Raw genomic sequence first — 14,306 nt, 5'->3', positions numbered from 1 at the left:
GGCTTGGACCGGGCACTATCCAGTGGGGCGTGGGCCACGGGCGCACGCCAGGCCCAAGGGCCCAGCACCCAAGGGCGGCTAACGCCAAAACTCTTCATCCTCTTCCTCAATCAAGCGCTCTCTCTCTCTCTCTCTCTCTCTCTCTCTCTCTCTCTCTCTCGCTCGCTCGCTCTCTTTTTTTTTTTTTTTTTTTGCAAAAGGAGGGGAGAGGGGGTGAAAAAATGCTGCACTGTGCGGCGAGGCCGGTGAGTGAGCGGCGCGCGGCCAATCAGCGCCCGCCGTTCCGAAAGTTGCCTTTTATGGCTCGAGCGGCCGCGGTGGCGCCCTATAAAACCCGGCGGCGCGACGCGCAGCCACTGCCGAGACCGCGTCCATCCTGCGAGTACAGTCTCCTCGCCGCTCCACCGCCGCCAATCCACACCCGCCACCCAGGTAAGGCTCAGGCGTCGTGCAGATCGGCCCCCGACGGGCCCTGAGGCCCCTATGGCCGGGCCCAAGGTGGCTGCGGCCACGTCGCCGCTGCAGAGCCGCAGGCCGCAGTGTAGATATTTAGGGAGCCACCTGGGACGCAGTGTGGGCACTTAAGGAGCCACTGGGCCACTCTGGTTGCTCAGAGAGCCACTAGGGTTGTGGTGTGATCTGGGGAGTCCTTGAGCCGTGGTATGGATACTTGGGAGCCGCTGGGCCGCGGCGTGGACACTTGGGAGAGCCGCGGCTGCGGTGTGGGCGCTTGGGAAGCCACTTTGCTGGTGGGTGGTGGGATGCAACCCTCTAAGCCCAAGGGTTGCAGGGCTGGGTTCGAGGACGCGCTGCATAGTGCAGCCGGGGTAGCTAGCACGTCTTTGTCCGTGCCGGGAGCTCATTCGGCAGAGCCGGCTGGGCCGGGTGGGGGCTGGGGAGCTCCTGCGCGTGCGCGCTGGGATCCGGGACGCTTTTGCTGCGCGCGCCGGGGATAGGGGCGCAGTTGCGCGTGCGCGCTGGGGCCCAGGGTGCCGCGTCCTGGGCTAGGCTAGGGGCGGGGCTGCGAGCCGGAAGGGGTGGGGTTGCCAGGGCGCCTGCGCATGCTTCCTGCCGCGCCGTCGGGTGTGGCTGCAGCGCGCGCGCGCGCGCCCGTTCGCCGGGCGCTGTTTGAACGGGCGGAGGCGGGGCCGGCGCCGGGTGGGGAGGGGGCGGGGGCCTGGCTTCCTGCCGCGCGCCGTGGGGCCGCCTCCGACCAGCGTTTGCCTTTTATGGTAATAACGCGGCCGGCCCGGCTTCCTTTGTCCCCGCGCTGGGCGCGCACCGGCGCCCCCTGGCGGCCCGAGGTTGTGCGCGCCGGAAGTAGGCAGGGCGGGGCGCCCGCGACCCCCGGTCACAGTGCCGCTTTGCCAGCAGCTCGCCATGGATGACGATATCGCTGCGCTCGTCGTTGACAACGGCTCCGGCATGTGCAAGGCCGGCTTCGCGGGCGACGATGCTCCCCGGGCCGTCTTCCCCTCCATCGTGGGGCGCCCGCGGCACCAGGTAGGGCGGCCAGCCTTCATGTACCCTCCGAGGCTGGTTCTCTGGGGTGGGGTCCTGGGGGCTGCATCCGTGCTGAGTATACCTGCTTATTCCTCCACAGGGTGTGATGGTGGGCATGGGTCAGAAGGATTCCTATGTGGGTGACGAGGCCCAGAGCAAGAGAGGCATCCTGACCCTGAAGTACCCCATTGAGCATGGCATCGTCACCAACTGGGACGACATGGAGAAGATTTGGCACCACACCTTCTACAACGAGCTGCGTGTGGCTCCGGAGGAGCACCCTGTGCTGCTGACCGAGGCTCCCCTGAACCCCAAGGCCAACCGTGAGAAGATGACCCAGGTCAGTTGGTGACTACCTCCCCAGGGTCACTTGCAACCATCTTCCCTTGCCCTTCTGTGCCACGCCTTTTCTCACTTGTTCTTTCTTCTGCCATTCTCCATAGGACTTTTCTTCTCTGACCTGAGTCTCCTTTGGAACTTTGGCAGGTTCTATTTGCTTTTTTCCAGATGAGAACTTTCTCTTGCGTTTGCCTTTCTGACTAGGTGTTCAAAAAATAGTGTGGGTGTAGGTACTAACACTGGCTTGTGTGACAAAGCCAATGAGGCTGATGTAAAGTGGCCTTGGAGTGTGTACTCAATAGGTGCACAGTAGGTCTGAACAGAATCCCCTTCCTGAGACCCCCACCCAGCACACACATGTAGCTGTGTTCTTGCACTCTCTGCATGTCCCCAGTCTGGCTTAAGTGCCCCAGATGGCTTCCTGAGTATGACGAGTCCTCTCTCCTTGCAGATCATGTTTGAGACCTTCAACACCCCAGCCATGTATGTGGCCATCCAGGCTGTGCTGTCCCTGTATGCCTCTGGCCGTACCACTGGCATTGTGATGGACTCCGGTGATGGGGTCACCCACACAGTGCCCATCTACGAGGGGTATGCCCTTCCCCACGCCATCCTGCGTCTGGACCTGGCTGGCCGGGACCTGACAGACTACCTCATGAAGATCCTGACTGAGCGTGGCTACAGCTTCACCACCACAGCCGAGCGGGAAATCGTGCGTGACATCAAGGAGAAGCTGTGCTACGTTGCCCTGGACTTCGAGCAGGAGATGGCCACTGCAGCCTCTAGCTCCTCCCTGGAGAAGAGCTACGAGCTGCCTGATGGTCAGGTGATCACCATTGGCAATGAGCGATTCCGCTGCCCTGAGGCACTCTTCCAGCCTTCTTTCCTGGGTGAGTTGACAGTCCACTCTATGATCCCCTCCCTACACGAGGGTCACACTTGGGGCACACTGGAAGTCTGATGTCATTTCCCTTTAGGCATGGAATCCTGTGGCATCCATGAAACTACTTTCAATTCCATCATGAAGTGTGACGTTGACATTCGCAAGGACCTCTATGCCAACACAGTGCTGTCTGGTGGCACCACCATGTACCCAGGCATTGCTGACAGGATGCAGAAGGAGATTACAGCCCTGGCACCCAGCACAATGAAGATCAAGGTGAGTGTCTGCCCAGCCTGAGCTGGTCTGGTCCTGTCACGTTAGACTCCAGGAGGTAGGAGTGCTGTGACATCCAGGATTCTCAATGACTGTCCTTCCCTCTGCAGATCATCGCTCCCCCTGAGCGCAAGTACTCTGTGTGGATTGGCGGCTCCATCCTGGCCTCTCTGTCCACCTTCCAGCAGATGTGGATCAGCAAGCAGGAGTACGACGAATCTGGCCCCTCCATTGTCCACCGTAAATGCTTCTAGGCGGACTGTTACTTAGCTGCGTTACACCCTTTCTTGACAAAACCTAACTTTGCGCAGAAAAAGAGATGAGATTGGCATGGCTTTATTTGTTTTTTTTTTTTCCTTTTTGTTTTTGTTTTTTGTTTTGGCGCTTTTGACTCAGGATTTAAAAACTGGAACGGTGAAGGTGACAGCAGTCGGTTGGAGCGAGCATCCCCAAAGTTCTACAATATGGCCGAGGACTTTGATTGTACATTGTTCTTTTTTTTAATAGTCATTCCAAATATAGTGAGATGCATTGTTACAGGAAGTCCCTCGCCCTCCCAAAAGCCGCCCCACTCCTCCTGGAGGATGGCCCAGTCCTCACCCGAGTCCATACAGGGGAGGTGACAGCATTGCTTTTGTGTAAATTATGTAATGCAAATTTTTTTAATCTTCGCCTTAATACTTTTTTATTTTGTTTTATTTTGAATGGTCAGCCATCGTGGCCCCCCTTTTTGTCCCCCAACTTGAGATGTATGAAGGCTTTTGGTCTCCCTGGGAGTGGGCTAAGGTGTGGAGGCAGCCAGGGCTTACCTGTACACTGACTTGAGACCAGTTCAATAAAAGTGCACACCTTAAAGATGAAGTGTTAATGTGGCTTTGTGGTATTGTTGGGTGTGTGGGCCGTTGAGGGTGTTCAGGAAGGTGGGTTGGTATTTGGGGACAAAGTAGCCATCCTTGCATGAGGTTGGGGATTGAGGTTCTCCTGCTAGAACAAAAATCTCTGGCCTGGCCTTCCCCACTATGCCAGGTTACCCTGGGTTGTGAGATGCTTCTGAAAGGGTATGGAGCTATAATCCACTTTGCTGGGATGGTGGAGTGACAGCTTAGTGCCTGCTATACCTGGTGATGGATTGATTTACCTGGTGGAGGCTCAAGTCTCAAGTAATAAGGAGTGGGAAAGGAGGGCTCCTGGGCTACATCCCTTCACCACCCTCACCAGTTTCTTGGAAGAGTCCTGTCCTGGTGACTGACATGGTCACATCCAGTTCTGCACCAGCTACCTGCAGTATGGTGCTTTGGCTTAAGCTATCTGCAGATTTTGGTGGGCACAGCAGAGAAAGCCTGATGGGGTAGGGAACTGAACTGAAGTCTAGGATTCAGGAATGGATGGAGGATATCTGCCTATAACAGTCCAAGGCTCATCCTCTAGGGCCCAGCTGTAGAGGATGGGGATCACCTGGAGCTGCAGGCCGGCCTCCAACTTGGTACTGCTGCTGCTCCCCTTCTAAAGCTGATTGACAGCAAGGAAAGGGAGTGGAGTTGCCTGTCACTTTACAATGCAGCTTCCGCTGGTAAAAGTAGCCTTACCCTGAGCAGTCTTGGAGGCCCACAGAAGGATTTAGGGAGATAGGGCCCTCTTGGTTCAGCTCGTTGAGGTGGTGAGTTTGCAAGGAAGTTACACCTTGGGACCACTAACATTTATTGGCTGCTGACTATGCCTGACCTGAGGTTGCCGAGATAAGCTGGCCTTGGAGGAACTGTCAATCAGAACAAGTACCCCACCCATCCATCCATTCACAAACTGATAATCAAACTCTTGTCCCAGATCTGGGGGTATACTGGAAAACAAATGTCCCCTGCCCTCATTAGGAATCCAGGGTAATGGGGGAAACCATCAACAGGAATAAAGAAGTGAGTTCACAATTACAAGCTGTGATAATGAGAAGAGCAGAGGCTCTTGATAAAAAAATATAGCATCATGTCAAATGTGATTTCAAGGTATAGACATGCATCAGAACAAACTGTACCTCAATAAAGCTGACTTAGTTTTTGGTACTGGAGATTTAACCCAGGGGCACTTGACTACTGAGGAACATGGTACATCCCCAGCCCTTTTTTTTTCCTGCTACATTGTTGAGGTTGGTCTTGAACTTTTTTTTTTTTTTTAATGTGTATTTTTTAGTTGTACACCATACCTTTATTTTGTTTATATGTGGTGCTGAGGATTGAACCCAGGGCCTCCCACATAGTAGGCAAGCACTCCAACCCCAGTCCCTGGTCTTGAACTTTTGATCCTCCTGTCTCAGCCTCCCTAGCTCACCTCATGGAAAAAACATTTTTTAAAAGCAACCATTTTGCCTTTTTTGGATAATAAGGTAACAAAGGACCATAGAACTCGGCCTTCTGAGATGGGGAGGCTCCTCCCAGGCTTCCTGGGGGAAGGATCCTTAAGGTGGCCTCAGGCCAGAGAGGGACCTGGGTGGTATCATTGCTGTCATAGGCATGACTCGATTGTGGACTGAGGTCTAGAGACTAGACAGCCCCCAGGGCAGAATGGGTCATGGGTTGTCTTACCTGTGCGGCCTTGGGAAAGAACCATCACTATTCAAGGCCCCCTTTGAGAAATAGGCACCTCACTAGCAGTAGGCGGGGCTATGCAAAGTGGCGCTCCAACAGTTTTTGCCTTTAAAGGCACCGGAAGTGCAACTCAGACACAAGACACTTTGGGCTTTGAGAATCCTCTGGCCCATCCCTTCCTTTCTGGGACAAGCAGCCAGGATGGCTATCTGAGGCTGGAAAACCCAGTGTCATCAGCAACCTCACCCACAGGGTTCAGAGTGAGGGAATGCCATATTGCCTCCCACTTCCTCTCTGCACGCACTTCACAGGTTAGGAGCCTGAGGCTTTGAGAAGACGGGTGGCTGACCTCAGGTTTTGCAGTTTGAAAGTGAGAAGCCTGGAGTCTCATAGGTTTGTCTTTGACCCTAATGCTTCCGAGACCCCCTCAGTGTCCACCCTACTCTGCCTTCCTGGTCAGGTCAATGGGCCTGATGAGCCAAGGTTCCCACCCTTAATTCTTTGTTTTCCAGAAATGTGGAAGCTCCACCCGCTGTTCAGCTTAGCTCTGCCTTGGCTGACTCCACAGCTGGGAAGGGAGGCTTCCCACTGCTCAGGTAGCGGGCTCCCCCAGAAGTTCACCTTTCTATGAGCTGAATCTCACCTCACCAGAAGGTCCCTCCTCCGCGAGGCATCCCTGCTTCTACAGAGCTGCACCCCCACAGACTGTTCAGAAGAGGAGAGTCCCAGCACATGCACGGATCCAGGATTTAGGGTCATCCCCCTCTCGACGCTTCTTAAAGGAGGGAGCCCAATGGGGTGGATGGAGGGAGCTTACTCCTGGTCATACCGCTGTTGCAGGTTGGCTGTCTTCCCTCTGGGAAACTGAGGTTTGGAGGGTAGGACATTCTGGGATGGCAGTGGCAGGATCTGAACACACTCTGGTGGAGCACAGGCTGTGGAGGAGTTTGCCTGCACTGCACCAGGAGAGGGGCAGGCAATGGGGCAGCACTGATGGGTGGCCACCCTGGACCCTCAGTGGTAAAGGCACAGAGGAGAGGATATCTTGTTTGGCTGGAGTCACCAAGAAACATAAGCTGGAATCATTTTGAGCTCACACCACTGACTGGTGGTCCTTTGTCCATGCAGTCATTTTTCTTTCATTTTAAATGAATGTCATTTATTGGATGTGCAACCTTTTTTTTTTTTTTTTTTGTACCAGGGATTGAACTCATGGGTATCAGCCACTGAGCCACAACCCCAGCCTTATTTTGTATTTTATTTAGAGATGGTCTCACTGAGTTGCTAAACTCCTCGCCATGGCTGAGGCTGGTTTTGAACTTGCGATCCTGCCTTAGCCTCCCGAGCCGCGCTGAGATTATAGGCCTGCACCATCGTGCCCAGCCCATGCAATCATTTTTCATCCAACACACCATTTTTGTTTTTTGTTTTTTTGGTGCTGGGGACTGAACCCAGGGCCTTTTGCATGTGAGGCAAGCACTCTACTAACTGAGCTATATCCCCAGCCCTCATCCATATTATTATATAGTAAACTTTTATTTTTTTTCCGGGTATGGGTACTGGGGATTGAACCAGGATTGCTTTGCCAATTTAGCCTTGCTAAATTACTGAGGCTGGCCTCAAACTTGTGATCTTCCAGCCTCAACTTGAGATCTTCTTCAGCCTCTAAGCTGCTGGAATTGCAGGTGTATGCCACCACACCCAGTTTACATTTTTTTAAAAAATCTAATTTTTATTAGTTATTAATAGACCTTTATTTATTTACTTGTTTATATGCGGTGCTGAGAATCAAACCCTGTGTCTCACAGATGCTGGGCAAACGCTCTACCACTGAGCCACAATCTGAGCTTGTTTTGATATAGGATCTTACTAAGTAGCCCAGGCTGGCCTTGAGCTTGGGATCCTCCTGCCTCAGTCTTCTAAGTCTGCCATTGTAGATATGTGCCATTGCACCTGACCCAACATACATTTTGAGCAGCCCATAGTGCTAGGTGGGGGACCACTGTGACAAGGAGACATTTTTTTCTTTTTCAGTACTAGGGATTGAACCCAGGGGTGCTCAGACACTGAGCTATATCCCCCAGGCTTTTTTATTTTTTATTTTGAGAAAGGATCTTGCTTAGTTGTTTTGGGTCTTACTAAATTGCTGAAGCTGGCTTTGAACTTGAGATTCTCCTTCCTCATCATCCCAAATTGCTGGAATTATAGGCATGTGCCACCATGCCTGGTTCCTTTTTTATTTTTATTTTTTGAGACTGTGTGTGTATTTTTTGGGGGGTACTGGGGGTTGAACTCAAGGGCACTTGACACTGAGCCATATTCCCCAGTCCTATTTTGTATTTTATTTAGAGACAGGACCTCACTGAGTTGCTTAGTGCCTCATTGTTGCTGAGGCTGGCTTTGAACTTGCAATCCTCCTGTCTCAGCCTCCTGGGCAGCTGGGAACATAGGAGTACACCACCAGACCTGGCACAAATCAATATTTTTAAGAACAGTTGTATGCTTGTAGCAAAATTGAAGGGAAAGTACAGAGAGTTCCCAGTACTTCCTGTTCCCACCTACCCACCCACCCACGGCCTCCCCTACTGCTAACACCCTGAGGCAAAGGGTTACATTTGTTACAACTGGTGAAGATACATGGATACAATATTACTACCCAGAGTCCCAGATGTACATTACAATTCCCTTTTGGTGGTGTACATCCAATAGGTTTGCATACATTTCTTTCTTTATTTTTGGTGCCAGGGATTGAACCCAGGGGCATTTAACCACCGAGCCACATCCACAGCACTTTTCTATATTTTATTTAGAGATAGGGTCTCACTGAATTGCTTAGGCCTTGTTAAATTGCAGAGACTGGCTTTGAACTCACAATCCTCCTGCCTCAGCTTCTCAAACTGCTGGGATTACAGGCGTGCCCAGTTTAATAACATGAGTTTACCATTATGGTATCCTACAGAGCAGTTTCACTGCCCTAAAAACCCTCAGTGTTCCACCTGTCCATTCTCACTACCCTCTGGCAACTGCTAATTCTTTGGTACTGGGGATGAAACCCAGGGCTTAATGCATGCCAGGTAAATGCTCTATCACTGAGCTCTTCTCCCACCCATTGATCTCTGTAATGTTCACAATAGTTTTGCCTTTCCCAAAATGTTCTACAGTTGGAATCAAAAAGTATGTTGCCTTCTCAGACAGTCTTCCTTCACTTAATAATATGCATTTCAAGGCTGCGGATGTAGCTCAGCTACAGAGCACTTGCCTAGCATGTGTGAGCATTTGCAATACCCAATATTGCAAATAAACAAGATAATGAAAAGCTCCTAAAACAAGACAAAAAAGAGGGCTGGGGATGTGGCTCAAGCGGTAGCGCGCTCGCCTGGCATGCGTGCGGCCCGGGTTCGATCCTCAGCACCACATACAAACAAAGATGTGTCTGCCGATAACTAAAAAATAAATATTAAAATTCTCTCTCTCTCCCTCTCTCTTAAAAAAAAAAAGAAAGAAAAGAAAATCATAATTTCCTCCATTTCTCTCTCCTTTAGGTGCTAGGGATTTAATTTGGGCAAGTCAAGCAGTCTACCACTGAGCCCCATCCCAGCCCCATCCTGGATGTGTCTCCCCCTCCCCCACCATGGTACTGAGGATTGAATCCAGGGCCCCATGCGCACTAGGCAAGTAAGTGATCCACCATTAAGCTCCACGTCTTTTCATGGCTCGAGAGCTCAAATCCTTCAGTATATTATTGAATAATATTCCATTGTCTGGAGGCACCATGGTTTCTCCATTCACTTAGTGTCATAGTTTGGAGCTGGAAGGTCTAGACCTCAAAGGTCTATGTGTTGAAGACTTGGTCCCCAGAGAATCATGCTATTGGGAGGTGGTGGAAACTAGGAGGTGGGGCCCGTAGGAGAAAGTTAGATAGGTGAGGGGCCCCTTGAGGGTTATGTTGGGATCTCAGCAGCTTCGTCTCTCTCCGGCTTCCTGGCTGCCATAAGGTGAGACTGGATGGAAATCCTCCTTTGTGTTGATTTATCTAGGTATTCTGTTCTAGCCACAGAAAGCTGATGAACATATCTACTGAAGGACATCTTGGCCACTTCTAAATGTTGGCAATTATGAGTAAAGCTGCTGCAGACATGGGTGTGCAGCTATTTGTGGGATAGGAAGGTTTCAACTCCAGCTATACAGTTTGCAAAGTACACTGTGCATTTGTATGCTGCAGTGGGAGCTCAGGAAAGGATATGGGTCCTTCAAAATGGCTTTTGAGCTAGATGCGGTGGCGCATGCCTATAATGCCAGAGCTCAGGAGGCCGAGGCAGGAGGATCCCAAGTATCAGGTCAACCTCAGCTAGTTAGCCAGACCCTATCTCAAAGTAAAAAATAAAAAGGGCTGGGGATGTAGCTCAGTGGTAGAGCGCCCCTAGGTTCAATTCCCAGTATTGGGGGAAAAAAATTGCTTCTATGGACACTCTGAAGGTAGAGATGATGGGGACTACTTTGGCTGCAGCCTGTGCCTAGCACACAAAGAGCCACCAAAGGGGAGGTGCAGTGGCTCGCTCTTCCAGCAGGCACTACTGAAAGCCCTGTCCCCGACTCCATCCCTGGCTGCAGTCTCCCAGTTCCTTGAGCTTCTCTCCTCTCTACAACAGCTGAGGATGCTGAACTGCAGGACTCTCTCCTTCTTGGGTGGGCTCCAATCCCTGCTTCGTGACCCTCAGCGATCCACATTCTCCTCTGCAAGATGGGGATGAAGGGACTGGGGATTGGTGACATTTCCAGTGCCATCCCAACAGAAAGGGCCAGTTACAAGCAGCAGCTGGGAATGTGGGCTTCTGTCATTTGTTTTTATTTTTATTTATTTATTTATTTTGTAGGTGCTGGGGATGGAATTCAAGGCTCGTGCATGCCAGGCAAGTGCTGGAACACTAAACCACCTCCTGCCCCGGGCAGCCATGCTGCTCTCATCTATATTAGGAAAGTGATGCTTTTTTCCAGCCTCCACTTTGAAATGAATGGGAAGGGTGTGGGGATCGTCAGAGACCACCTGTTTCATTTCCAGCCTCTACCTGGGTTCTCAGTGAACTCCATGGCCCAGTGCTTGGCCCTGGGCTCCAAGTTCTGTTCTACACTGGGGCCAGCCAGACACTGCTCTCAGACCATGATCTGTTGGGGATGCTATGAAGCAGTGTCCCCAAACCTGTCCCCACACCCCTGGAAAGGCCCACGAGAGGGTAGGAGCAACAAGCCATTGGCACCAGCTCCACTCTGGGGGTCCTTGAGCCCAATGCATACAGGTGTCCAACTTGAATATTCCTGCAATTGGGGCAGCCAAGGAAATGTTGATGGAGTGGGTGACTCCTTCCTCCCTAGAACCAGCAGCAGTAGTCTTGGTTCTAGCTTCTCTTGATGGATTTGCTCTTCTGCCATGGACACTCAGAAGCAGTATCTCATTTCATTAATCACTGATTTGGCCAACATCCCTGAAGGGCGGCTAACTATCAAGCACTACTCTATTGGGGGACAGAAAATAAATAAGTTGCCATGGTGAAACACATACATAATTACAGATGGGATGGGTCCAGGAGGCTGGGAAAGAAAATTCCAGGGAAGACTACTAGGAGGATGTGACACTTGAGTTACGGAGAAGCACCATCCAGGAGCAAAGCATCATCCCCCAAGGAGAATTCAGTACATGCAGTGGCTGTGCAAGCATCTCAAGCTTTCACTGTCACAGGATCAGGGAAGGTGAAAGGGTAGAGGGAGGAGCCAAAAGACAGATAGGGTCAGGAGGGCAGAAGTAGAGGTGGGCCAGAATTAGGTTCCAATAGTAAACAATGGGAACTCTCATGAATATGCTTTTTTTCTTTTTGGTACCAGGGATTGAACTGAGGGATGCTTAACCACTGAGCCACATCCCCAGTCCTTTTCATTTTTTTTTTTTTTCTGAGACAGGGTTTCAGTAAGTTAGAGCCTCGCTATATTGCTGAGGCTGGCCTTAAAACTTGAGATCCTCCTGCCTCAGCCTCCTGAGTTGCTGGAATTCAGGCATGTGTCACTGTACCCAGCCATTAACACACTTTCGAAGAGACCTGGTCTTGAATGTTGCTCTAGCTGGCTTCAAGTAATCCTCCTGCCTTAACATACAGAGTGGCTGGGACTACAGGTGTGTACCACTGAACCTGGCTACACCCATTTTTTTTCTTTTCAATGTCTGAAGTTGTACTTAACTTCGGACTAAACTGGGTGTTCTTTTTTGAGGGGTGGGGGGAGAGATACTGGGGATTGAACCCTGGGCCTTATGCACTCTAGGCAATGCTTTAACACTAAATTATATTCCCAGCCTTTTTTATTTTGGCACAGGGTCTGATAAATCGCCAAGACTACTCTCAAACTTTGTTTTTTTTAAAGAGAGAGTGAGAGAGAGGGGGGGGGAGAGAGAGAGAGAGAGAGAGAGAGAGAGAGAGAGAGAGAGAGAGAGAATTTTTAATATTTATTTTTTTTTAGTTCTCGGCAGACAAAACATCTTTGTTGGTATGTGGTGCTGAGGATCGAACCCGGGCGGCACACATGCCAGGCGAGCGCGCTACCGCTTGAGCCACATCCCTAGCCCTACTCTCAAACTTTCAATTCTCACTCTCCTTAGTCTCTGGAATTACAAGTGTGAGTGACCACACCCAAACCCAGCCCGCTTTTATTTATTTTTATTTTGAGACATGGTTTCAACTTAGGTTGCCCTGGCTGGCCTGGAACTTGCTATCCTCCTGTCCTGCCTCATCCTCTCAAATAGCTGGATTACAGGTACTCACCAGTTTAAGGTAGGCTCTTGAATCCAATATGACTAATGTTCTCAGGAGAGGACCTATGGGGACACCGAGTGGGGAGATGGCCAGGTGAAGACAGAGAAAGAACCTGGGGTGATGCTGCTGCCAGGCCGGTCGCCAAGGATCTCTGGCACCCACCAAAAGCAGGGAAAAAAGCAAGAAAGATTTGTTTCCTAGAGCCTTTGGAGGGAGCACATCCTTGTACCGATGTCATTTCGAACACGTGGCTTCCAGAAATACAAGTGGATAAATTGGGGCAGCCCTATAAAACCAGTGTCCTCATCCATATCCAGTTCTGACTCCAAAGCATGAACTTATTCCATGGAGTTTTAGCAGTAAGCTATTTTAAATGCAAGCACTAAGGGGGAAAGGCATATGTCCACCCATTCACGTACTCAGCAAGTATTGACTCAGTGTCTGCTACATGCCAGGGTTAGTTCTAGGAATCCCATCCTTGCTTACCCGTTTATGGCGGGGGGGCAGGGTGGGCTTAAGAAAAAAAGACACGTAGATCGGATGGTGCCAAGAGCTATGAAGAAACGTACCATGGGACGCGGGCGAGTTTGAGTGGTGAAGGTGGGGAGCAGGCTATGCAATCTTTCGGATGGTGGACAGGTGGATTGCAATAGGGAGGACAGTGTAGACTGCTAATGCAAAGGCCTGTTGGTGGGGGCCTGTTGGGCCGGCAGAAGGAGGCTGGGATAGCTGGAAGGGAACATGCAGAAAGCGGAGGGTTTGCAGAATGCGCTCAGAAAGTAGGCGGAGGCAACTGGGTACCTGCGAGGCTCTATGCGCCCTATTCCTCCGGAGGCGCCACACCCCAAATGGCGGCTCTAGGTCCGCTGTAGGCGAGCGGAAGTGCGTATTGCGGGCGCCGGAAGTTGTGTTCAGCCCCGCCCCTTGCCGGGTCTCTTGAGCCGCGGACTCGCCGGCTTCCAGCATCCTTGGCGGGGCAGACGGGAGGCCTCGGAGCTGCGGCTCCTGCGGCCGCGGCACGGCCGGCCGGCGACATGGCCAGCTCTGGAGAGGTACGGTCTGCGCCTCTCTCTGCTCTACTTCTGCCTTGGTGGCCTCGGCCGCTCTCGGTCCCCTCATCCCACCTGACTCCTCCCTCCCGACCCTTCCCCTGCTCTTGGCCCCTCCTCGCCCCCTCTCGCTCTCCTCCCAGGCCCCCGTCCTGCTCCGAAGTCACAGGTTGTCAATTCCCTCTTGTGTTTCCCAACCGGTTTCCAATCCCACATCTTTGATGGGCAAAGTGGCTCCCCTCATTCCGTCCCCTGAGTTTCCAGGCCCTTGCTCCAGGCCCCTGTCTCCTGCTTGGCCCTCGCAGCTCTGGGACGTTGCCCCTCCGTTCCCACTTCCAACCCTCTTTTCTGTTTCTGTTCAGTTGCAGTTTAGCCCCCTTCTCTCTGGAGTACCCTATCTGGAGTGTGTGACTTGGTGGAGGGTGATGGAGGAAAAGCCAGTTCACTTAGGGATTTAGGGCTTATCCTGGAATTCCTTCCCCAAACGCTCTACAAATCTGGGTCCGTTGGGGGATACCAGCACGATCTGTGATGTGGTGCAGGGTATTCTCTGCAGGAAAGGGCTAAACAGGGCTCATGAGCTGATTAGTAGCTTCTTTCTTATCTACGTGTGTACCTGGGTTTGTATCTATCGACTTCCAAAACTCGGCGGTGGGTTCACTTCTAAATCTTAGAAGCATGTTTGAGTTCAAGCAGAGGTTCAAGTATTTCCCTCTGAGTGGATGGAACATGGGTATGAAGAAGATGGCTGTGCACGGGAGGTGGGTAGGTGGAAGATGGCTGGGGTTTGCTGAGAGCGACTCTTTATTTGAAGTGAATTTGGCCAGAAGTGGCTCCTCTGGCCCCTAATTGATGGGGAATGGTGTGTGACCTAACTGCAGACTGT

General features: G+C 51.6%; 2 protein-coding genes across 8 annotated transcripts in view; both read left to right on the top strand.

Annotated features, from left to right (window-relative positions):
* The first annotated feature begins 349 nt into the window (after positions 1–349).
* Actb (actin beta) lies at positions 350–3,853 on the top strand. Of its 4 annotated transcripts, none has more exons than XM_077802524.1 (6): positions 350–432; positions 1,375–1,503; positions 1,604–1,843; positions 2,294–2,732; positions 2,820–3,001; positions 3,109–3,853. In XM_077802524.1, the coding sequence occupies exons 2-6, from the start codon at positions 1,381–1,383 to the stop codon at positions 3,250–3,252; spliced, it is 1,128 nt and encodes a 375-aa protein (XP_077658650.1). In that variant the 5' UTR covers positions 350–432; positions 1,375–1,380; the 3' UTR covers positions 3,253–3,853. The 4 variants fall into 4 exon arrangements, with proteins under 4 accessions (XP_077658650.1, XP_077658649.1, XP_077658653.1 ...); XM_077802523.1 differs by having other exon boundaries at positions 1,372–1,503; XM_077802527.1 differs by lacking the exons at positions 350–432; positions 1,375–1,503 and adding an exon at positions 1,947–1,985 and having other exon boundaries at positions 1,804–1,843.
* A 9,447-nt stretch (positions 3,854–13,300) lies between these two features.
* The window catches only part of Fbxl18 (F-box and leucine rich repeat protein 18), a 40,754-nt gene continuing 39,748 nt past the window's right edge, over positions 13,301–14,306 (top strand). For all 4 annotated transcript variants that reach the window (XM_026407176.2, XM_026407174.2, XM_026407175.2 and 1 more), the window contains exon 1: positions 13,301–13,423. In XM_026407176.2, the coding sequence (XP_026262961.1) occupies positions 13,406–13,423 (18 nt within the window). In that variant the 5' untranslated portion in view covers positions 13,301–13,405. The remainder of the gene's footprint in view (positions 13,424–14,306) is intronic.

This window comes from Urocitellus parryii, chromosome 9 (genome assembly GCF_045843805.1).
Source record: "Urocitellus parryii isolate mUroPar1 chromosome 9, mUroPar1.hap1, whole genome shotgun sequence".
NCBI lineage: Eukaryota > Metazoa > Chordata > Mammalia > Rodentia > Sciuridae > Urocitellus > Urocitellus parryii.
Note: the sequence above shows the minus strand (reverse complement) of the source record. Positions and strands in the feature narration are given on the sequence as shown.